The 25148-nt window shown below is 35.3% G+C and overlaps 1 protein-coding gene across 1 annotated transcript in view; it reads left to right on the top strand.

Annotated features, from left to right (window-relative positions):
* Nucleotides 1-1608: 1608 nt before the first annotated feature.
* The window catches only part of LOC125276438 (fibulin-7), a 35141-nt gene continuing 11601 nt past the window's right edge, over nt 1609-25148 (top strand). The window contains exons 1-5 of the mRNA XM_048203894.1: nt 1609-1871; nt 4297-4459; nt 11489-11665; nt 19813-19938; nt 24036-24173. Of these exons, the coding sequence (XP_048059851.1) occupies nt 1800-1871; nt 4297-4459; nt 11489-11665; nt 19813-19938; nt 24036-24173 (676 nt within the window). The 5' untranslated portion in view covers nt 1609-1799. The remainder of the gene's footprint in view (nt 1872-4296; nt 4460-11488; nt 11666-19812; nt 19939-24035; nt 24174-25148) is intronic.

Here is a 25148-nt window from a genome sequence, read left to right as displayed (position 1 = left end):
TTACATTGACCTATTAAGATTTTGTTTACATGTTCCTTGTAAATATATTTTTTGCTATTTTATTAAAATGTTTTCACAAATAAATCAATAACAATTACAATTTTAACAATATTTCAAGTGTAATTTATGAGATTTGTTGTATTTTGAATCCAATCCTTCTTTGTAAAGTCATAAAGTTTATCAAACTGATTTCAAAGTGAAGGATTCATTAGTTTGAATAAACATTGAATCAAACACTATAATAACATCTGAGTTGATCATTCAATATACTTTATTTTTGACAAAACACCCTATGTTTCGGTCGTGATGCACAGTTTCGGTAGTGACAGTAATGTGTTGGTAGTGACCACATCACATGACACAATTTAACTCACATACTAAAACATTAAAACACTAATGATTTGCATAACTGTACTAAAATTGTGTTTATTTCCCCCAAACAAATAATTATGTGTTCTCCTTTGTCACTACCAGAACAACGATGACATGTTTCAGTCGTGACTGTTTCAGTAGTGACAATTGTAGATATTTTTGAGCCGCTCAAAGATGATAATCAGCACATGGTTATCTAGCACAGCTCTGAACAGTTGAACACACATAAAAACTACATTTAATGGAATAACAGCCAAAAAAGTTTGCTTAATTGCCTAAAAAAGGTGTTTGTTAGTGACGTTCCTTAAAGCTCCACACAGATTTTCAGACTTTTGAACACATTTAACTCAGAATGATGATCTATCTGCTGTGAAAGAGAGGCTGTGAGAGGAATATTTCCTGATCAGAAGTGTAGAAGTGTGTTAAAATCAGTCTCAAACACACACTGTTTCGGTAGTGACATGAAAATGCGGGACACATTTTTTTACATAAAGATTCATTATTTAAAATCAACTTATTTAATAAAAACTTAACTCAAATGTATTTTTAAAAACAACAATGGAAAAAAAAAAATACAAAAAATACACAAGTTGAAATTTATGGGTTAGGGTTCGGGACAGACACCTCCCAATTGAAAGTACCCAATAAATGATGATTTTATTTATATTAAGCTTATTGATATTTTAAATATTATTATGGGATTCAATAGATAATAGAAGGATCTTAGTAAAAATCTAAGATTTGAATACTTAAATGCATTTTAAATGTGTTTTATGGGTGTGGGACAGCAGTTTGACCAATTCTGTACAGTAGATGAGCAAAGTTGAACTCACTGATTTAGGTCATCTAATCCATCAGAAGATTATTAAATTATTTTATTTAATGTTTAATTCTGTAAATCAGTGTTTACATACTGTACAATATTCTATATTTGCTGTGCAAGACCCACCCTGAACACCCGGTGGCAGCAAAACCCCAAAAATCTGACATGGTACTACAGTAGATCCTTCTCTCGTCTTTCAATAAATTCAACTTCACTACCTTTAAAAATTTAGAACATTTAGGAGATAATACATATGTTTTATGCTTGTATCATGCACTATTATAGTTCAACAAAGTGACATTTAGATGCATAGATGCTGCGCTCACAGAGGAATCCAAGTTTAGCGATTCGTTTCAACCGAGTCATTTTAAAGAATCGATCCGAAAGAACAAATCGCGAATCAGACAGGCGCTCAGTGGAGTCTTCATGAGGAGCACAGGAGCATCTTTACTAACTTCTGCAACCGTTTATCAAACATTTCCTCTCGGGCTTGTTTCAGTGACTATCAGACTGCACAGATTGGAAGTGTAAAAACACTTGAGGATTAAAAACAACAACACAAGAAGACAAATCTGCACTTTTACAGAGACTCGGATACAGGAGGATGAATTTATCATACACAGTTTTTCTCCTGCTGAACGTCTTATCACTGTACAACTGCAATGATGCGGCGCAAGTAAGTATAGGCTACTTTATAGGCTTAAATTAATAATAATTAGTATTTTTATAATATTTATATTAAGATATCGTAATATAATCAATTATATTATTAAGCAATGTTGCTAAAAGCGAAATCAATCTCAATTACAAACATTTGACAAGGCATATGTAGGCTACTGTATGAACATTTATCTATCTGAATGCATATTGCATGATATTTTAGTTATCAACAATAACAATGTTAATTTACAGAGGCACTAAAAGCATTTGGACTCTTAAAAACAAGAAATCAAGTATCATCTGTGCTCAAATTCTGATCAAAGTCTTAAAATGTGATTTTTAGTGGATGTATGAAGACATTACTTTTCAAGTGTCCTAGTAAGGGAACCACAGGTGTAGTTCACATCATTTTGAACAATATAACAAAGTTGATTTTATCTTCACAATAAATCCCACTTGCTTTTTTAGTTTCGTTATCTAATCGAATGCAATGACATTTAGACATTTTAAGTGTGAGCCAGTATAGGAGATATATTATTGTATATATATTATATATTATATGAGTAATGTTACTAAAAAGTAGACAAGACATATATAGGCTATATGCACATTTATCTGAATGCATATTGCATGATATTTTAGTTTTCAAAAATAGCAATTTACAGAGACCCTAAAAGCATTTGGACACTTAAAAACAAGAACATAAATCAAGTGCTCAAATTCTGATCAAAGTCTTGAAATGTGATTTTTAGTGCATGTATGAAGACATTACTTCTCAAGTGTGCTAGTAAGGGAACCACAGGTGTAGTTTACATCATTTTGAACAATATAACAACGTTGATTTTATCTTCACAATAAATCCCACTTGCCTTTTTAGTTTTGTTATCTAATCGAATGCAATGACATTTTAAGTGTGAGCCAGTATATAGGAGACAAATCATTAAATATGTCAGATGAAAAAAAAATGTATTTTTACACAAAGTTCACATAGTAATTGTGCAGTTAATTCTCATATTGTATTTTCAGAAAGTTTTGGAATATTTTTCCTCTCCCCAAATTTGTCACTACCGAAACACAATAATAAATAATTTAATAAGAAGAGTCACATTGACCTATTAAGATTTTGTTTACATGTTCCTTGTAAATATATTTTTTGCTATTTTTAAAAAAAGTTTTCACAAGTAAATCAATAATAATTACAATTTTAACAATATTTCAAGTGTAATTTATGAGATTTGTTGTATTTCTTTGAAAAGGCATAAAGTTTATCAAACTGAGCTGATTTTATCTTCACAATAAATCCCACTTGCTTTTTTAGTTTCGTTATCTAATCGAATGCAATGACATTCAGACATTTTAAGTGTGAGCCAGTATAGGAGACAAATCATTAAAGATGTAAAAATGTGTAAAAATGTCTTTTTACACAAAGTTCACATAGTAATTGTGCAGTTAATTCTTATATTGTATTTTCAGAAAGTTTTGGAATATTTTTCCTCTCCCCAAATTTGTCACTACCGAAACACAATAATAAATAATTTAATAAGAAGGGTCACATTGACCTATTACATATTTTTTGCTATTTTTAAAAAAAGTTTTCACAAGTAAATCAATAATAATTACAATTTTAACAATATTTCAAGTGTAATTTATGAGATTTGTTGTATTTCGAATCCAATCTTTCTTTGAAAAGTTGATTTTATCTTCACAATAAATCCCACTTGCTTTTTTAGTTTCGTTATCTAATCGAATGCAATGACATTCAGACATTTTAAGTGTGAGCCAGTATAGGAGACAAATCATTAAAGATGTCAGATGCAGTTTTGTGTTTGATCCAGATTAGCACTGTCTTTATTTACCATGGCAAATGCTTAGTGAGATTTAAAGCCAATACATTTCCTCTCTCCTCTAACGAGGCTGTATTTAACTGCCATGAATAACATACAGGAGACCAGCCTTTTGGACAGAGGTCGTAGAGACATCTGCCTAACAGCTTTTTGAATAACTGCCATCAAGCTGCTGAGGAGAAAAAGAGAGTATTAGACGCTTACATGTGGCTCCTGGAGAGGACCTTAGAGGTTGCCCACTGACCGAACACACGGTCCAAATGCATCTGGGACAACATCGCTTCTGATAAATTGTGGCTGGAGTAATATTTATGTTTCTAAGGGAACTCGGTTGTGTGCTGGCACGCCGACTGGCCCGAGCTTTCATGTCATGCCCCACAGGAGTCCCCATGACATCACCCACAACATCTGGCCTTGATAATTCATATGTGCCATTTTTTCATTTCCATACAAAGCTAACGTTTAGTGGGATCGTTTTAGATGTGCAATATCTCCTGCATATGAGCTTCTGTTCTGTAATTTAGGGATAACTGCTTGCCATCAAATTGTAACCAGGTGCTCGGATGGTTGCTTAACTCGTGCGCTTTTGTGCCTCAGGGTTGTATGGATAAGCACCGAGTGATGGGCATCCTGCGTCAAATGGATAAGTTTCTTAAAGGACAGGAGATCCGATTCACCGAAGGGCTTCGGATTATGAAATCCAAGCTCACCAACCTTCAAAACTCAGTGTCCAAGTTCCCACAAGCAGACCAATCCTCATGTAAGTACAGTATCAATCAGTACAATCTCACCTCTGTGAAATATTTCTTAAGTGTGTAATGTTGCTGTTTGAGCATAAACAATATCTGCAAAGTTACGACGCAAATGCAAAGAGATTTTTAAGGACTACAACGAGCTTCTTTCTGGGTTGGTGACATCACAAACCCCAAAATTTACATAAACCCCGCCCCCGAGAACATGCAACAAAAAGGGGCGGGGCCATGTTGGGCCGCTTTAGAGAAGAGGAAGAGTTGTTGTAGTAGAGTGTTGTTGTCATGCCGTCATTTTACGCCAAACAAGGGTCAATTCAACACAAAAGATGAACATGACGGCACATGCTAGTGGATGAGTTGAATCAACTCCACAGCAACTACATCAATTTATCCACTAACCATTCAGAAACGTCTAAAAGTTGTAACTTCTTCCTGAGTCTCTCCATCAGTGTCGACTCCGGTTTGAACAATGTAAGGCTGAATCATTTTGGCTGTATGAGATTCTCCAGCTTTGTTGTTGTTGAGCTGTTAAAGCTCCGCCCTCTTCTGGAAAGGGGGCGGGAGCAGCAGCTCATTTGCATTTAAAGGGACACACAAAAACGGCGTGTTTTTGCTCACACCCAAATAGGGGCAAATTTGACAAGCTATATAATAAATGATCTGTGGGGGATTTTGAGCTGAATCTTCACACACACATTCTGGGGACATACAGTATATTACATCTTTTAAAAGGGGCATTATAAGAGCATTATGAGTCCCCTTTAAACTGAAGTACTAAAATACTTCAATTGCCCCTATTTGGGTGTGAGCAAAAACGCGCCGTTTTTGTGTGTGTCCCTTTAAATGCAAATGAGCTGCTGCTCCCGCCCCCTTTCCAGAATAGGGCGGAGCTTTAACAGCTCAACAACAACAAAGCTGGAGAATCTCACGCAGCCAAAATGAGGAAAGTGTTCAGCCTTACATTGTTCAAACCGGAGTCGACACTGATGGAGAGACTCAGGAAGAAGTTACAACTTTTAGAATGAAACTGGACGTTTCTGAATGGTATAAATTTCTGTACTTCAGCATTAATAATTCAACTTAAAACATGCATTTCCAGTGCACAAAAAAAAAAAAACTATAAGGTTTTGAAATTTGAACATTAAACATGACCTGGAACATCAAACCTGTTGAACAGACTTACATCTTCACTTTCATTTGCAACTTGGAAGACTAATTCGCCACTGGTTCCCTTGAGATTTTCCAGTGGGCTTTTATAATGGGGGTTTTCAATTTATGAGTAAATAAAGCTTGTGGTAAACATTATACGGTACTTGAACTTTTTGTTCTACAACGTAAACTGCACACACTCACACCCCAAACATTGTTATCTAGAAACAAACATAACAGCTTCAAAATTTGTGTTTTCGATATGGTGGAATTCATGTTATAATGGAAAACATTCAAGTATCATCAAGTTATGTTTACCACAGACCTTATTTTACCCATAAATTGGAAAACCCCATAGGAAAATGTCAAGGGAACCAGGGGTGAATTAGTCTTCTGGGTTTTGAAAAAATATTTTACCATAGAAAAAATGACGCACTTCAGATTTAAATCTGTTTTCTGAGTAAAGCCTTTTATTGGAATCATTTCTTTTAATCAGGAAAATGAATGAGTTGCACTGAAGGGTCTTCAGTCAAACATTTCCCCATGTATTTGCACTCTGCAAAAATGTGTTTTTTGAATGAAAGAGTTTGTGTTAGTTGGCAATAAAAGTATTCATTCAATAAAAAAAAAATGTTTTTGGACAGTAATTCTTGCATTGACGATTTATTAATCCTAATAAATGGTGCAGAATTCCAACAAATCCAAGATCTCTCGAAATCTATTTGTATTTTATAAGCATGAAATGACTTCCTTCCTTCAAATGAGTGGTCTGGCTGGTTCTTCAGGTTTGGAAAGGAGTCCAAGGTCTCGATTGCGGATGATGTGAATGGGTCGGATGTAAGGCTGTGTCATTTGGCCCTCGCTGATGCACAATTCATGAACCGGGGTTGGCGGCAGGCATGATCGAGAATTACTTTGGCGTTTGTAGCAGCCAGTGCTTGACAGGACAAAATGAAGTAGATTCTGTGACAAACTACTGATCATCTTCTACATTGAAGCACTGATGTGACAGGATTGTGCATTTTTCTATGGTATCTTGTTTCTGCCATGAAATAAAAAATTAAAAAGGTAATTGCGCCTTTTTATCTCACAATTATGACTTTTTTTTTCTCAGAATTGCGAGATATAGGCCTAAAGTCAGAAATGTGAGATATAGTCAGAATTGTGCGTAATTGTGCGTAGTCTTTATATCTGCCAATTCTGACTTTATATCGCTCAATTCTGACTTTATATCTGCCAATTCTGACTTTATATCGCTCAATTCTGACTTTATATCTGCCAATTCTGACTTTATATCTGCCAATTCTGACTTTATATCTGCCAATTCTGACTTTATATCACGCAATTCTGACTTTATATCACGCAATTCTGACTTTATATCTCGCAATTCTGACTTTATATCACGCAATTCTGACTTTATATCACGCAATTCTGACTTTATATCAGGCAATTCTGACTTTATATCTCACAATTCTGACTTTATATCAGGCAATTCTGACTTTATATCTGCCAATTCTGACTTTATATCACGCAATTCTGACTTTATATCAGGCAATTCTGACTTTATATCTCGCAATTCTGACTTTGTATCTCGCAATTCTGACTTTATATCACACAATTCTGACTTTATATCTCGCAATTCTGACTTTGTATCTCGCAATTCTGACTTTGTAACTCGCAATTCTGACTTTATACCAGGCAATTCTGACTTTATATCTCGCAATTCTGACTTTATATCTGCCAATTCTGACTTTATATCACGCAATTCTGACTTTATATCACGCAATTCTGACTTTATATCTCGCAATTCTGACTTTATATCTGCCAATTCTGACTTTATATCACGCAATTCTGACTTTATATCACGCAATTCTGACTTTATATCTCGCAATTCTGACTTTATATCTCGCAATTCTGACTTTATATCACGCAATTCTGACTTTATATCTGCCAATTCTGACTTTATATCTGCCAATTCTGACTTTATATCAGGCAATTCTGACTTTATATCACGCAATTCTGACTTTATATCACGCAATTCTGACTTTATATCTCGCAATTCTGACTTTATATCTCGCAATTCTGACTTTATATCATGCAATTCTGACTTTATATCTCGCAATTCTGACTTTATATCTGCCAATTCTGACTTTATATCACGCAATTCTGACTTTATATCAGGCAATTCTGACTTTATATCTCGCAATTCTGACTTTATATCTCGCAATTCTGACTTTATATCACGCAATTCTGACTTTATATCTCGCAATTCTGACTTTATATCTGCCAATTCTGACTTTATATCACGCAATTCTGACTTTATATCTCGCAATTCTGACTTTACATCAGGCAATTCTGACTTTACATCTCGCAATTCTGACTTTACATCTCGCAATTCTGACTTTATATCTCGCAATTCTGACTTTGTAACTCGCAATTCTGACTTTATACCAGGCAATTCTGACTTTATATCTCGCAATTCTGACTTTATATCTGCCAATTCTGACTTTATATCACGCAATTCTGACTTTATATCAGGCAATTCTGACTTTATATCTCGCAATTCTGACTTTATATCTGCCAATTCTGACTTTATATCACGCAATTCTGACTTTATATCACGCAATTCTGACTTTATATCTCGCAATTCTGACTTTATATCTGCCAATTCTGACTTTATATCACGCAATTCTGACTTTATATCAGGCAATTCTGACTTTATATCTCGCAATTCTGACTTTATATCTCGCAATTCTGACTTTATATCAGGCAATTCTGACTTTATATCTCGCAATTCTGACTATATATCACGCAATTCTGACTTTATATCTGCCAATTCTGACTTTATATCACGCAATTCTGACTTTATATCTCGCAATTCTGACTTTATATCAGGCAATTCTGACTTTATATCTCGCAATTCTGACTTTATATCTCGCAATTCTGACTTTGTAACTCGCAATTCTGACTTTATACCAGGCAATTCTGACTTTATATCTCGCAATTCTGACTTTATATCTCGCAATTCTGACTTTATGTCTGCCAATTCTGACTTTATATCACGCAATTCTGACTTTATATCAGGCAATTCTGACTTTATATCTCGCAATTCTGACTTTATATCACGCAATTCTGACTTTATATCACGCAATTCTGACTTTATATCTCGCAATTCTGACTTTATATCAGGCAATTCTGACTTTATATCTCGCAATTCTGACTTTATATCTCGCAATTCTGACTTTGTATCTCGCAATTCTGACTTTATATCACACAATTCTGACTTTGTAACTCGCAATTCTGACTTTATATCAGGCAATTCTGACTTTATATCTCGCAATTCTGACTTTATATCATGCAATTCTGACTTTATATCAGGCAATTCTGACTTTATATCACGCAATTCTGACTTTATATCTCGCAATTCTGACTTTATATCACGCAATTCTGACTTTATATCACGCAATTCTGACTTTATATCTCGCAATTCTGACTTTATATCTGCCAATTCTGACTTTATATCACGCAATTCTGACTTTATATCAGGCAATTCTGACTTTATATCTCGCAATTCTGACTTTATATCTCGCAATTCTGACTTTATATCACGCAATTCTGACTTTATATCTGCCAATTCTGACTTTATATCACGCAATTCTGACTTTATATCTCGCAATTCTGACTTTATATCAGGCAATTCTGACTTTATATCTCGCAATTCTGACTTTATATCTCGCAATTCTGACTTTATATCTCGCAATTCTGACTTTGTAACTCGCAATTCTGACTTTATACCAGGCAATTCTGACTTTATATCTCGCAATTCTGACTTTATATCTCGCAATTCTGACTTTATATCTGCCAATTCTGACTTTATATCTCGCAATTCTGACTTTATATCAGGCAATTCTGACTTTATATCTCGCAATTCTGACTTTATATCTGCCAATTCTGACTTTATATCACTCAATTCTGACTTTATATCTCACAATTCTAAATTTATATCACGCAATTCGGACTTTATATCTCGCAATTCGGACTTTATATCACGCAATTCTGACTTTATATCTTGCAATTCTGACTTTATATCACGCAATTCTGACTTTATATCTCGCAATTCTGACTTTATATCTCGCAATTCTGACTTTATATCTGCCAATTCTGACTTTATATCTGCCAATTCTGACTTTATATCATGCAATTCTGACTTTATATCTCACAATACTGACTTTATATCGTGAAATTATGACTTTATATCATGAAATTATGACTTTATATCTCGCAATTCTGACTTTATATCACGCAATTCTGACTTTATATCTCGCAATTCTGACTTTTATAACACGCACTTGTGAGTTTAAATCTTGCAATTATGAGAAAAAGTCAGAATTGTGAGATAAAAAGTCACAATTACCTTTTTTATTTTTTTCATTTAGTGATGGAGAAAGCTTCCATATTTTTCTTATTCCCCAATTTGACTGAAAACAATCTCTTCTAAAAACATTCTCACTGTTACTTTTTTATCACTGATTTTTTTTTTATATTGTTTTTATTCAATTTTTTTTTTAATAAATCCAACATGCATCCTTTGACATTTTACATAAAAAAAAAATAGCATTTACAATTTTAAATGTGACTTTGAATTTATGGAAAATGCACAATGGTATTAACATGTTTTTTAAAGGCACAATATGTAATATATTCGCCACTAGAGGTCACTTATTCAAAACAAAGACGTAGCTTGATGACACCGTGCAATGAGTGTGGAATCATGGGAGTTGCAATCCGACGGGACGCAGGCAGAAATCATGTTCATGGTTGAGCTTGTGTATTAAAGTTTTATTAACGTTAAGCAGTGCGTGGCTGAAAGCCTGGGACATTTTACCTTGCTGTATTTATTACGCTTATATACCGCAGTCGGCCGCTGCTGCTCCTTTCGTCTTGTTGTTTAAGTAATTAAAGTTATGTTTAACGTCCGGCACATTCTTCCATGAACTTGAACTTTGTTACAGTTACATTTGATCACATAAATTCACATTGTTTCATTTCATTCTAATGAAACAGCCGTGAGTGCTTGTGGGGTAACGCAGCACTGTTTTCTGTTGATAAAGATATCCAAACAGTTGCTCTAATAAAATGCATGTTATATTAAAGCATCTTTGGTGTTTCCATGGTTTTTACAAAAGTAGGACCGGAAATCAAGGGTAACGCGGATGTGACGTTATTGACAGGCAACGCAATAACATGGACAGTTACACTGGTTAAAATGTAAACATTGTTGGAAACATTTGGGAAAATGTAAGTACACAATTTAACAAAATATATAACACTGTGCTAGTGGTTTTTGGATATTTTAATGCAAAAATCTTACATATTTTGCCTTTAAATTATACCACGTTTGAGATCAGTGTTATTCTAACTTCATATTAGTTTACTATTAGTTAACTATAATAACCCTGGCTTTGATGATTTGAAGTTATTTCAGAAGTAAGTTATAGCATTGTGATGTACAAAAACAACCTTTTTTCCTTCTTCTATTTGTGCATGAATTGTGCACAATAAGACCAACCTTTTTAAGAGTCATCTTTGATTTCATCCTTACTTCAGTGAGGCATAAACAACATACAAGCACCAGCTCTTGTTTTGCTGCATGGTCCATGTGGTATTGTTCACGTATTCGCAAGCTGTCTGTATGAAATGAGGCATTTCCCATGCATCTTTTCCCATGACGGTTCCCACATTCAGTAACATGTGCCTGCCTTCAGGCAAAATAATTCAACATTTCAGCATGCGTGACTTCCGTCCCTCATGTAACCCTTCTCAATCTGACATTCCTCCTCCACATCCCCCTCTCTTCATGTCTCTTTCTCCTGTCCTTTCATCTCTAGCCCAGTTCTCATGCCCACCTCTGGTGGCTCCGGCCCACGGCAGGAAGTTTGGCTCAAAAAACCTGGTGGGTCATGAGGTCCATTTCACATGTTCTCAGGGATATCGCTTGATGGGGACAGGGACACGCGTGTGCCAGGAGAACGGTACCTGGAGCGGAGTCAGCGCCGTCTGTAAAGGTGGGTCAAAAAGTGTATGCATCATACACTGTTAATCATGGAACCATAGGTAATCACACCGTGCTGATATACAGCCATATCGCACGGCTACGAGTGTGATATTGCATTTATACCACAGTTAGACGGCACGAGTGTGTAAATAAATAAGAAATAACAACGGAGTGTCTTTAAAACCCTATTTTGTGCAGAACTTCTTCCTTCCGTCACGGATTCAAATCTCAAGTTGACAGTTTGACCAGGGTTGCCAGGTTTTCACAACAAAACCCGCCCAATTGCTACTCAAAATTAGCCCAAAACTAGTCCAATTGCATTTCAGGGGGATCCCCTGGTAAAACTTGCATTCTGGGGGATAAAATCCACATTTTTGGTGGGGTTCCCTTGGTAAAATTCACATTCCAGTGGCTAAATATCATGTTATTTTGGGTCACTTCAACCCGCGGACATGAAAAACAACCTGCGGCAACAGTGTTAAAGTAGTTGCTCTGAAATAGTAACAATGATTTTGACCAAGGCTTTCAATTTAAAAGTCTCTTGTTACTGACTCAATCACTCGTAAAGTGAATTGCCGCCATCTAATGGCGTATTAATGTAACTTTCACTCAATCCATTTTACGCACTAATGGACCCTTTCTCAATACCAATACCAAATACCAAAGATTGTACATTTTATTTACCCAAAATGAATTATATCTCATGATTAACCACTATTAGAGCCAGCTGCAAATCCCCATAGTTAAAGATAAAGCTGTTCTCGGCGGGTACTCGAGCACTGAACGGCCGCTGATGGCCTGGAGCTCGCATTTTCCGAAAACAAATTGTAAAATAGGCGCTGTGATTAAATATGAGTCACATATTTCAGGTCTAAACAACTAAATTCTTGCCTAAAAAACTCTTAAAACTACAGTTCAACAAGTGTAGTATTTGTAAAAAAATACGGTGGATTTGCTTGTGATGGAGTGATAAAACGGTGAAAAGATAGGAGTTATGTTATCATTAGAATATCAAACGGCTCAGATTCGAGAACCAGAAAGAACTGTTGTATAAATTATATTAATCTATGATAATATAAACTAACCAGAATCCTTGATTTAAACAAAAAAAAGGTTGAAGATCCCCACATTGCTGTTGTAGAAAATTGTTGTAGTAGATTAAAAACTCAAAAATCATCATCATGACACATTGTCTACTATGTAACAGCAATGCACCATGTAACTATATCTGTGTTATTGAGCAGAATTCCTGGACAAAGACACACATTTTATTGTTGTATTGTGAGCTGGGTAATCTGAAATCCCATTGAGAGTGACACTACTGAGATAGTGGCTGAATACCTGTGCTTGTGAAAGAAACTGACTGTGAACACCACAGCTAGCAAAACGAGCACTACACACACGGACACAGAGATAAGGAGTGGGTAAAGAAAGAGAGGCATTCTTCGCCCCTGAGCTGCACTGAATGAAGCGCTCGTTAAAGAAGCATTAAGTGTCCCGAAACGCAGCAAAACACCTGTACTTGCATTCCTGTCCATGGTGCGTCTCGATGCCTTCATGCTTCGGCTTCAACTTAGCCGGTCGGGCTACTGTAAAAAGATCCAGATTCATAGGTCAAGTTTCAGTTCGGACTGCAATGTTTGACCTAAAGCCTTCTTAAACATAAAATTAACACTTTACAATAAGGTTCAATTAGTATTAATATTTGAATTAACCAAAGATGAACAAATACTGTAACAAATTGTTAGTTAATGCAATAAAATGGGACCTTATTGTAAAGTGTTACCAACACGAATTGTATCTGCATATTTCTTATAAACTAAAACTAAAGTGAGACTAAATTTGAATTATTTTTTAAATGGATAAAGCAGATGGTATGGGAACCCATTTCCACATCAAAGTAAAAATAAATAAACAAATAAATAAATAATGTAAATTAAACAGGTCCAGGTGCCTAATGAGAATTTGTGCTTAATTGTCGTTAAAAACGTAAAAAAATTGACCCGTCGCAGGGAGTTTGATTGACAGGTGATCTAACCAATCATAACGCCGAATCTGCCATTATGTCCGACAAGACAGTCAGGGGAGTTAGCAGATTACGTCGGTGGACTTGAACCTGAAAAATTGTATGTTGTTTCAAACATCTTTCCACGTTTAAAACAACATACCTTCTGATGTTCATTCATGTTTATTTGATGCTATAAATAAACTAGTAGGAAAAGATGATCGGTTAACGAGCCACTTGAGCTGAGGCGCTACAGCAATCTGTCACGACACATTAAAGAGCCACAAAATGGTATTTATTGTTTAGATTTCTTTAAAAATTACAATATTTGAAATTTGAGAATTTGTTTCATATCGAAAGTAACCTTCACTGTCTTGTCTGTCGACGCATTGTCAGTGTCTTCTTATTAAGGAGGCGGGTCTTTGTGAAAGGTCAATTTCATTTAATTAAACAATAGTTAAATTTTAAACTTGTTTGCATTGTGACATAATTTTTTATAACAATTAATTATATCACCTCCATTCTCATTACTGTACTCTGGTTGATTAAGACATTTTGGCATTGAGATGACTGGGAAAAGTGTCCCAATCAACCTGAATTCACCCTATATAGGGTGTGTATATATCTTCAAATATATAAGTTTGAAAATTAGAAATGTTGCCTTGAAATAAAATAATTTTACATTAAAGTGATAAAATTTTATAAAAATGTAGCAATTAATCGGGGTTCAAGCACTTTAAGGCCTTTAAGCGCATGCATAAAAAGGTATAATGTTTTAATTAGCAAGCCTGTAACCATCTCAATCATAAATGAAAAAGACCATTTGCAGCCAATACAGGCAGTTTACCATAGGAAATATATGGTTTATAAAGCTTTTTAACATTTATCGAGGTTGAGCCAAAAACCAAGGACTAGTTCGACAGCGGCGGTGGAGTTCTACCATATGTTATGAATTTCGTGGGCGTGTGCGAAAAATCAAGTGCTACACGATCATTTAAACATGTGAAAAATGTGAAGGCTGCCCCCGGTGGCCAATTTCTTCAATAACTGTGAAGTAGTAGCCATTTTCGTGTTTTTTTCCTGTTATAGCGCCACCAAGTGGCCAGTTGCTATGTCCTTTTTCACACGACCACAGAATGAGCTCTTACATAGGTGTGCCAAATTTGGTGCAAATATCTCATTCCGTTCGCGAGTTATAGCCATTTTCATAAAAGTGGCTCTGGCCACTTCGAATGTTTTGGTGGCCCTTAAGCCTGGAAGACATCAAGTTTTTGTTTGTCGGACGACTAAGTTTTCTCAGTGTGTTCCGCACTTTAGGCTGAAGTTGTTCCTCGTCGGCTTTTTTTTCCCAGCTGATTTGACATGTTGAATCGGCGTCGGGCCATCTGATCATTCTGATTGGCTGTTCAGCTACTGCCACCTGCTGGTACGGAAAGGCATTTCTTCTTACAGAGTCGCAGAACGCATGTGCTACTTATCCGTCGGCTGTTTAGCGTTGGTTTGGTGTGTCAGGGCAACTTTGGACCCAGACGCTGCTGACGTGAGCCAACCCCGCAGTCTGCTTTCGTCGCCACTAGTTCGTCGGCGTCGGCTTGGTGTGTTCCGGCCCTTAGGAACCATGAATCGAAATTTCAACTTTTTTATGATAATTATTGACAATCAGACTCCGGAGAATCTCGCTGCACTGGTTTAGTTCTGATCGGGTCAAAAACTTAGGACTAGTTCGCAAAAGTAGAGTTTTGTCCGTCATCTGCCGTTGTGTCCATCTTGAGTCAAGGATTCCATTAATATAAAACACTTGAGCCTAATGGTTGCTGTAGCCGTAGTGCTGTAGCGCCCCCATCAGGCCGATGGAGATGTTGGAAACGGTGTGAGTACTACCAGCCTTCAAAGTTTTAAGTCTCTTCGACTTACGGTTTGTTCTGCCTGGTCACTTTTAGGGGAGAATGCTGATCATTGGAAATTTTAACAATTACAATAAAGTTTCAGCGCTAAATGCTTGAGCATCTAATAATAAATACTGTAAATAAATAAAAAATTTCACATACAAAATAAAAAAGGTCCAGATGCCTAATAAGAATTTATGCTTAATCGTCATGATTTTTTTTAATTTAAACAACAATTAAATTAAACAATTTTAAACTTGTTTGCATTGTGACAATTTTTTTATAACAATTAAGCATATCACCCCCATTCTCATTACTGTACTCTGGTGGATTGGGACACATTTTGGCATTGAGATGAACCTGAATTCACCCTATATAGGGAGTATATATATCTTCAAATTAGTGTTATTGTTAACTACAAATAAATAAGGGTTTTCGTTTGTGTCACATGTTTTGCCCACTGAATCATTTGTGTCGTTTCATCGTTTTTATATTTTACTATTACTCTAAAATGAGTAAATATTCTTAATAACGAATGAATAGACGTGTCCAGCTTTAGACTGGTAGTCTGTGTTTTTGTGTAGTCTCAGTGGGCAGAGGTTAAGCTCATGCACACATCTCATTAAGCGGCCCATGCTCCGATAGCACGCAACTATGCTAAGCATGCTATTGATGACTTCCTTTAATATCGCTGCTGGCTGCATTCGGGACATTCCAAGTGGTACAGTGGGACGGGACCTGCGTGCCGCAGTGTGTTTGAAAGGGGCGTGTGTTTGAAAGGCAGCACAGACAGTGTAATGTCTATATTTCTGCAGGTGGGTGTAAGTGAGTCTATTTTGAGAGTTCTGCTTCCGAAAGCACCTCTCGGACTGGATGAAAAAACATAAGTATGTTCATGAGGAGTTTTGAAATAGTTTGGGGACTGAAGTGAACCTTTTACATCTGCAAATTCTCGTGCTTAAGCCTCCTGGGAAAGAAAATAAACAGGAGAAGGATCGTGAGCACTGTTGTTGATGAAAAATTCCTTTGGCTGGAAAGTCAAAACTAGATTTTAAACCTCCGTTTTCTCATTGACTTTCAGTGTCTTTCTGCTTAACTGTCCTTGTGTTTGATGTTCAACTGAAATTTTGAGGAACTGGAGTGGACTTCTTTTCACACTGAGATTTGCATATCATATCGAAAGAATTTGTGGGAAAATGTTTTTTTACATAGAGAAATAATGAAAATTACAAACACACACACTCACACACAGAAGGAAAGGGTCCAGATGGTAATGAGAATTTGTTTAATTTTCATGAAAAATGTTACAAAGCAAAACATCTTAACCTTCTGGTGTTCTTCGGTCATTTTTGACAGAAAAATTGTATGTTTTTTTTTTTTTTTTAGAATCTTTTACTTCATTGGAATGATACAAAACTTGTTAAAGGTTTTGGTACTTACTATGTGAACACAAAAAAAATCATGGACATGATTTGAAAAGGTTAAATGGTCCTGAAAAAAATAGTCACACTTGTGCTCCTCGCGGTCAAAAATGAGTGAATTGGAATTCAACAAATTTCATCTAGTGGAAACGTTTGGTACTGCGGCCAAACAAAATCTTACTGAAAGCTCATTTTTTGAGATATCACAAACTTGTTTAGATTTATGGCTTTGATTTTCATTTTTCATAACAATAAACGCAAAATTCTGTAACTTTTTAGCAATTTTTGTTTTTTAAAAAAATTCACTTTAGCAATAATTTGCCACGTCGTCTTTGAAAAGAGATCAAAATTAAGTCTAAAGCATTCAAAATTTATGACAGTTTAAGTTAGAAATTTCATTTTCAGGTCTATGCTCAAAAAGAAAATAAATGGATTATAACTACAGCGTAAATATAATTTAGTACCATAAAATCTCCTAAAAATACAACATATTCAATAAAAAAAACATTATTGAACTAAAACATAGGACATTAATTTCATTGAAATAAAAAAATTTGGGTAATTTTTGACCGACACACGAAGAGCACGAGAGGGTTAATGGTGCTAAAATATTCATTTTTATTCCAAATCTTCTTTTTTTTGTATTTAATTAAACAATAATTACATGTAAAATTTTAAACTTTACATTGTGACATTTTTATAACAATTAAGCACAACACCCTTATTCTCAGTACTTTACTGTGATTATATATATATAAATATGGGAATTTATGATGGCTTTGAAAACATTAGTGTTAAAACTATAAAAAATTGTATTAATTTTTTTAAATTTTATTTTAAATGTTATTTATTTTATTAGTTTGTTTAATTTAAATAAAGACAAAATAAAATATAAATACTAGATGAAAAACGTTAATTAAAATGATAAATATCGCCTTGGAAACTGAAATGAAATAAGTTGAAGTTGAAGTCATAAAATGACTAAAACTTAAATAAAAATACATTAACCCCCATTATCACAGACAAGGCTTTAGCTAGTCCTTGTCTAAAATGCATGTTTGAGCTGTTTTAACTGAAAGCAACTCGTACTGACATATCTTAAAATATCAGTGCCATTGTTTTGTCTCAAGATGCACACCAATAATGATAATTTTAAGTATACATTTATAAAAGAAACTTAAATATCTTAATTGAACTAAGGTCTAATCCTGGCTTAGGCTAAACCCTGTCTGTGAAACCGGGCCTAAAGGTATAACTTCAAACATAAAAATTATTAAAAAAAGACATTGGCACATACTGGTCACTGTGAATTTGCCAAGTAAGACATGTTCCTGGAACAACATTCCAGTCTGAAAATTTAGTCTCAACCCTATTCCTACCCCTAAACCTAATCCTACCCATAACTTATCCCTAAAATCAGAGGGGAAAGATAGGTGAATAACATTGATGTAGAAGCACCTAACCCTGGTTGCAAGCCTAAACTTGACATAAACGTTAAACTTGTCCCTCATATCTGATTGGTTGATTGATATGTTGTTCCAGGATCAACAAAGATGTTGAAAAAAATCACGGTGACCGGCACATACTATAACAAAATGACTAAAAATTAAAACTGAATTAATAATATATAAATGTAAATTATATAAACTCTGCTTCACATCTTCTTTTAAGTCCTGAAAGTGCAAGACTGTTTATTTCCACCGTAAGCACCTGTAAAATAATAATAATAATAATAATAAAATTTAAAAAAAGATGATGGACAGGTCAGAATTGTGTTTTCTGTGTTCACTGACATCAACTCTTTTATCGAACCCAAAACGCTCCTCATCATAATGCATTGATCTGAAATTAAGCATTTAAAACACTGAGTTTTTCTTTTTATGTTTTGTTTTTGACAGTATTACACAATGAAATGTCTTCAGCATATTTTTGAAATCATCTAAACCAGATACTGGACCGCAGCATTACATCACTACTCTTTTATTAGAAATAACCACAGATCAAATCAAAAGAAAGTGGTTTCAAGCATCATTGCATCAGCTCTTCAGGGATCTCTGCTCTAGCATGTGTAGCTCAATCTCCTCATCTTTGGTGAACATGTGTTAACGCTTCACAAGCTTGCTCTCACTGTCCATCACCGATATTTACAGCAACGGCAGTAAATTCCCATCTAGAGCAGATGGAAGTCAGCTGCTGTGGACAGATGTTGTGTGGCACAGAAGCTGTTGTAAACCTAACCGACCTCTCAACCGTTTACGATTAGGGATGCAAACAGGGTGAATGTGACAGACGCCATGTGAGCGAACCGCAGGTTAAATGGGAAGCTCAACTCTCCCTGCTCTGACCGTTTCGCCACTCCGTTGTTAACATTCCAGGAGATCGGTTTCATTTTACTGTGCCATTCTGTACAGGAAACAGGGAAGAATGTGGGCTCGTTCAATTCCTTCAACAATTCAGGTGTTTTCCATGGACACATAATCCTCAGCTCTGTACAGACACGGAGATAAGAATCTGGGACATTTCAAGTATTTCTTTCATTCTGCCTTAATTAGGAGTGCAAATCCATGATAAAAGACATTATTCATGATTTAGTGGCTTTACAAAACACGGCCATTCAGGATAATTCTCATGAAACCATACATTTTTGGGATGTATTTTACCCCAAAATCAACTTTTTTTGCATTGTGAAATTATTTTCATCAGAGCATATTTACCCATTCTCATTACTGCATTAAGCAGCTTTAAAACAATTTCTATTGTAGAAATAAAGGTGACGACCTGGTGACCTGTTAATTGTGAACTTTACGAGACATTCCTCAGCATAAGGCTGTTGTCTTTCACACAGATGTGAGCGTGTGCTCCAGTAACCCGTGTCAGAACGGCGGCACCTGTGTGGAGGCTCTTAACCAGTACAAGTGCACCTGTCCACACAACTGGAGCGGGAGTCAGTGTCAATACCAGACGCAGACAGGTCTGTCTTTCTTTAATCTATTCTATATACAGTACAGAAGTTTCGTCTGCTCACCAAGGCTACATTTATTTAATTAAAAATACAGTAAAAAACAGTAATATTGTGAAATATTATTACAATTTAAAATAACTGTTTTCTATTTGAATATATTTCACAAAGTAATTTATTCCTGTGATGGCAAAGCTGAATTTTCAGCATCATTACTCCAGTCTTCAGTGTCACATGATCCTTCAGAAATCATTCTAATATGCTGATCTGCTGCTCAAGAAACATTTAATGTGTACAATTGTACAAAATATTTGTGTACAATATTTTTTTTCAGGATTATTTGATGAATAGAAAGTTCAAAAGAACAGTGTTTATCTGAAATCTAATCTTTTGTAACATTATAAATGTCTTTACTGCCACTTTTGATTGATTTAATGCATCCTTGCTGAATAAAAGTATTCATTTCTTTAATTTCTTTTCAAAAAAATAAAAATAAAAATTCTTACTGACCCCAAACTTTTGAACGGTAGTGTATAATGCTACAGAAGCTTTGTATTTCAGATAAATGCTGTTCTTTTGAACTTTCTATTCATCAAGGAATCCTGAAAAAAAAGTACACAACTGTTTTCAACATTGAAAATAATCATAAATGTTTATTGAGCAGCAAATCAGCATATTAGAATGATTTCTGAAGGATCATGTGACACTGAAGACTGGAGTAATGATGCTGAAAATTCAGCTTTGCATCACAGGAATAAATTACTTTGTCAAATATATTTAAATAGTACACAGTTATTTTAAATTGTAATAATATTTCACAATATTACTGTTTTTTTACTGTATTTTTAATTAAATAAATGTAGCCTTGGTGAGCAGACGAAACTTCTTTTAAAAACATTAAAAATCTTAGTGGTTCCAAACTTTTGGACTGTACTGTATGTGTCAAATTTACACTGTCATACACCCACCTGTATAACAGTGTAAATTTGCTGTCCCCTCAAAATAACTTAACACACAGCCATTAATGTCTAAACTGCTGGCCACAAAAGTGAGTACACCCCTAAGTGAAAATGTACAAATTGGGCCCAATTAGCCATTTATTTCTCCCCGGTGTCATGTGACTCGTTAGTGTTACAAGGTCTCAGGTGTGAATGGGGAGCAGGTGTGTTAAATTTGGTGTTATTGCTCTCACTCTCTCATACTGGTCACTGGAAGTTCAACATGGCACCGCATGGCAAAGAACCCCCTGAGGATCTGACAAAAACAATTGTTGCTATACATAAAGATAGCATAGGCTATAAGAAGATCGCCAAGAGCCTGAAACTGAGCTGCAGCACAGTGGCCAAGACCATACAGGACAGGTTCCACTCTAACAGGCCTCGCCATGGTCGACCAAAGAAGCTGAGTGCACGTGCTCAGCGTCATATCCAGAGGTTGTGTTTGGGAAATAGACGTATGAGTGCTGCCAGCATTGCTGCAGAGGTTGAAGGGGTGGGGGGGTCAGTCTGTCAGTGCTCAGACCGTACGACGCACACTGCATCAAATTGGTCTGTATGGCTGTCGTGCCAGAAGGAAGCCTCTTCTAAAGATGATGCACAAGAAAGCCCGCAAACAGTTTGCTGAAGACAAGCAAACTAAGGATCCTGTGGTCTCTAACATCCACCAGCTCCGTGATGTCCTCATGGAGGAGTGGAAGAGGACTTCAGTGGCAACCTGTGAAGCTCTGGTGAACTCCACGCCCAAGAGGCCACACAAAATATTGACACTTTGGCCCCAATTTGGCCATTTTCACTTAGGGGTGTACTCACTTTTGTGGCCAGCAGTTTAGACATTAATGCCTGTGTGTTGAGTTATTTTGAGGGGACAGCAAATTTACACTGTTATACAAGCTGTACACTCACTACTTTACATTGGAGCAAAGTATCATTTCTTCAGTGTTGTCACATGAAAAGATATAATAAAATATTTACAAAAATGTGAGGGGTGTACTAGTTACTTTTTATGGAAAGTAATGGGTTGTTACTTTTGAGTTACTTTTTCTCACCTGGCCGAGGCTCGCTCTGAGAAGTTCTTTTTGCAAGCGATTAATGCAGTAAATGCATTCAACAACAGTTTATATAACAAACACCTTCATTAGGTGTCAAATCTTGCGGCTTATTGAGGACGCATGTTAATTCATGCTAGAAACATGCTAACGAGTGAAATCATGTTACAAACATGTTAGCAATGGGCTATATCATGTTAACAACATGCTAAAACATGTGAACAACATGTTAATTAATGCTCGAAAATAACATGCTAAATCATGTTAGCAAAATGCTAATTAATGTTATAAAATGATAATATCGTAAATCATGTTAGAAACAAATGTTACAAGTTAAATCATGTTACAAACAAGTTAGCAACAAACTAAAACATGCGAACATGCTCATTAATGTTAGAAAATGATAACACCTTAATCATGCTAAAGACATGCTAACGAGTTAAAACATGTTAGCAAAATGCTAATTAATGCTAGAAAATAATAACATGCTTAATCATGTTAACAAAATGCTAAAACATGATAGCAAAATCCTAATTAATGTTAGAAAATAATAACATGCTTAATCATGTTATCAACATGCTAATTAATGCTAGAAAATAATAACATGCTTAATCATGTTAGCAAAAAAAATGCTAAAACATGATAGCAAAATGCTAATTAATGTTAGAAAATGATAATATACCAAATGCTAGCAACATGTTTTTACATACTAGAATCTGCTAATTAATGCTAGAAAATAATAACATGCTAAATCATGTTAGCAACATGCTACATCATGCTAGAAACAAGTTAAAACATGTTAGCAAGTGCTAATTAATGTTAGAAAATTATAGTTGCGTCCCAAACGACGCATTATACACTATGTACTTATGCACTATGTACTCGTCCATGTAGTGTGTGAATTGTATAAGGTTATTTTGTCATTTAACATCAGAGTCTGATAGCCCCTCCCCCTCCACTACGTAATTAAAGCTGCGACAGTTGAGTGCATGAACATTCCACACTTCATTTTTTCCGTTAATTTAGTGCATCATCCGGGTATTTAAAGTGTGCTTTTTCTTTTTATAATTTTCAGTGTGAACGCACTACTGCACTATTTATACTTAAAAACGTCAAAGAATAGTGCATAAGTACGCAAATTGGGACGCACCTTATGATAACATGCCAAATGCTAGCAACATGTTAAAACTTGTTAACAACATGCTAATTATTGCTGGAAAATAACAACATGCTAAATCTTGTTAATATCATGCTAAAACATGCTAGCAACATGCTAATTAATGTTAGAAAATGATAACGTTAAATCATGCTAGAAACATGTTAGAACATGCTAATTAATGTTAGAAAATTATAATAACATGCTAATTAATGATAGCAACATATTAAGAAATGCTAGCAACATACTAAAACATGCTAGCAACATACTAAAACATGCTAGCAACATGCTAATTATCTAATTATCTAATCACTGGCCTAAAAACTAAACTAAAAACTAGCCTAGGACATAACATTACAGGTTATATTACCTTCTGTACAACTCTTTTTATTGAAAGTCAAAAGTAAATTTGTTGAACTTTTTATCTGTTCCCGCGCACGCATGAACTGTGACTACATAAATGGAAAAGAGAAAAATAGTTTAGAAGAATGTTTAAGCAAATTCATTAAACAAGAAATTGTGCATTACTTTTTTTTCAAAAGTAACTCAAATATTAATGTGAAATTTATAATTTATATAATGCGCTACTTTACTCATTACATCAAAAAAGTAATCTGATTACATAATGCACGTGTTACCCCCAACGTTGCCCACTAGGTGGCGACTTTTGCATGTGCAAAACTCACATTTTCCGCAGAAAATGTAAAACTAAAAAATATTTTTGCTATTTCAAATGGACCTGCTAGAGAAGCAGTAATTACACACTTCACCTTTAACCTGTGTTCCGGTCCATAAATGAAAGCATGCATGTGAATGTTTGTCTTCATTGCCTTATATGCGGTTCTGTGTGTTCGTGGGAGGTTAAACCTTCTCTTTTCCATTTCCTCCCTCTCTCTCTCTCTGTCTCAGCCCCTCCGGAGTGGAGTGTCATGAATGACCCGGCCTTCAGCCGCAAGCCTCGCTGTGCGAAAGTTGACCGAGCCCAGCACTGCAGCTGTGACGCTGGCTTCCACATGAGCGGCACCTCCGACAACAGCATCTGTCAGGGTAGGTCCAAGATTCATAGCATCAAACATCCACATACAAGGATTGTCACTTTCTTCAGGGTTGCCAGGTTTTCACAACAAATCCCGGCCAGTTGCTACTCAAAACTAGCTCAAAACCAGCCCAATCACGTCTCAGGTGGGGTTAATATCATGTTATTTCGGGTCGCTTCAATCCACGGACATGAAAAACAACCCACGGCAACAGTGTAAACATAAACCAATTCCGCGGGAAAACCGCAGATTTGGCAACACACACTAGCAGTGTTGGGGAAAGGTACTTTTAAAAGTAATGCGTTGTGTTACTCCCTAAAAAAGTAACCTTTTTCATTACTTAGTTACTTTTTATGGAAATGTTACTTTTGAGTTACTTTTTCTCACCTGGCTGAGGCTCGCTCTGAGAAGATTTTTTTTTGCAAGCGATTAACACTGTAATGCATTCAACATATAACATAAACCTTCATTAGGTGTCAAATCTTGCAGCTTATTGAGGACGCATGCTAATTCATGCTAGAAACATGCTAATAAAGAGTTAAATCATGTTACAAACATGTTAGCAATGTGCTATATCATGTTAGCAACATGTTAAAACATGTGAACAACTTGTTAATTAAGGCTAGAAAATAACATGTTAAATCATGCTAGCAACATGTTAAAACATGCTAGCAACTTGCTAATTAATGCTAGAAAATAATAACATGGTAAATCATGTTAGCAAACATGCTAAAACATGATAGCAACATGCTAATTATTGTTAGAAAATGATAACACATTAAAACATGCTAACAACTTGCTAATTAATGCTAGAAAATAATAAAATGCTAAATAATGCTAGCAACATGTTTATATTAGAAATGATAAAATCATGCTAGCAACGTTAAAACATGCTAGCAAAAAATTATTAAATCATGCTAGCAAAGTTAAAACATGCTAGCAACTTGCTAATCAATGCTAGAAAATAATAGCAAATCATGCTAGC

Source organism: Megalobrama amblycephala, linkage group LG10, assembly GCF_018812025.1.
Source record: "Megalobrama amblycephala isolate DHTTF-2021 linkage group LG10, ASM1881202v1, whole genome shotgun sequence".
In the NCBI taxonomy this organism is placed as follows: domain Eukaryota; kingdom Metazoa; phylum Chordata; class Actinopteri; order Cypriniformes; family Xenocyprididae; genus Megalobrama; species Megalobrama amblycephala.
The sequence above is the reverse complement of the archived record's forward strand: the minus strand, read 5'-3'. Positions and strand labels throughout refer to the sequence as shown.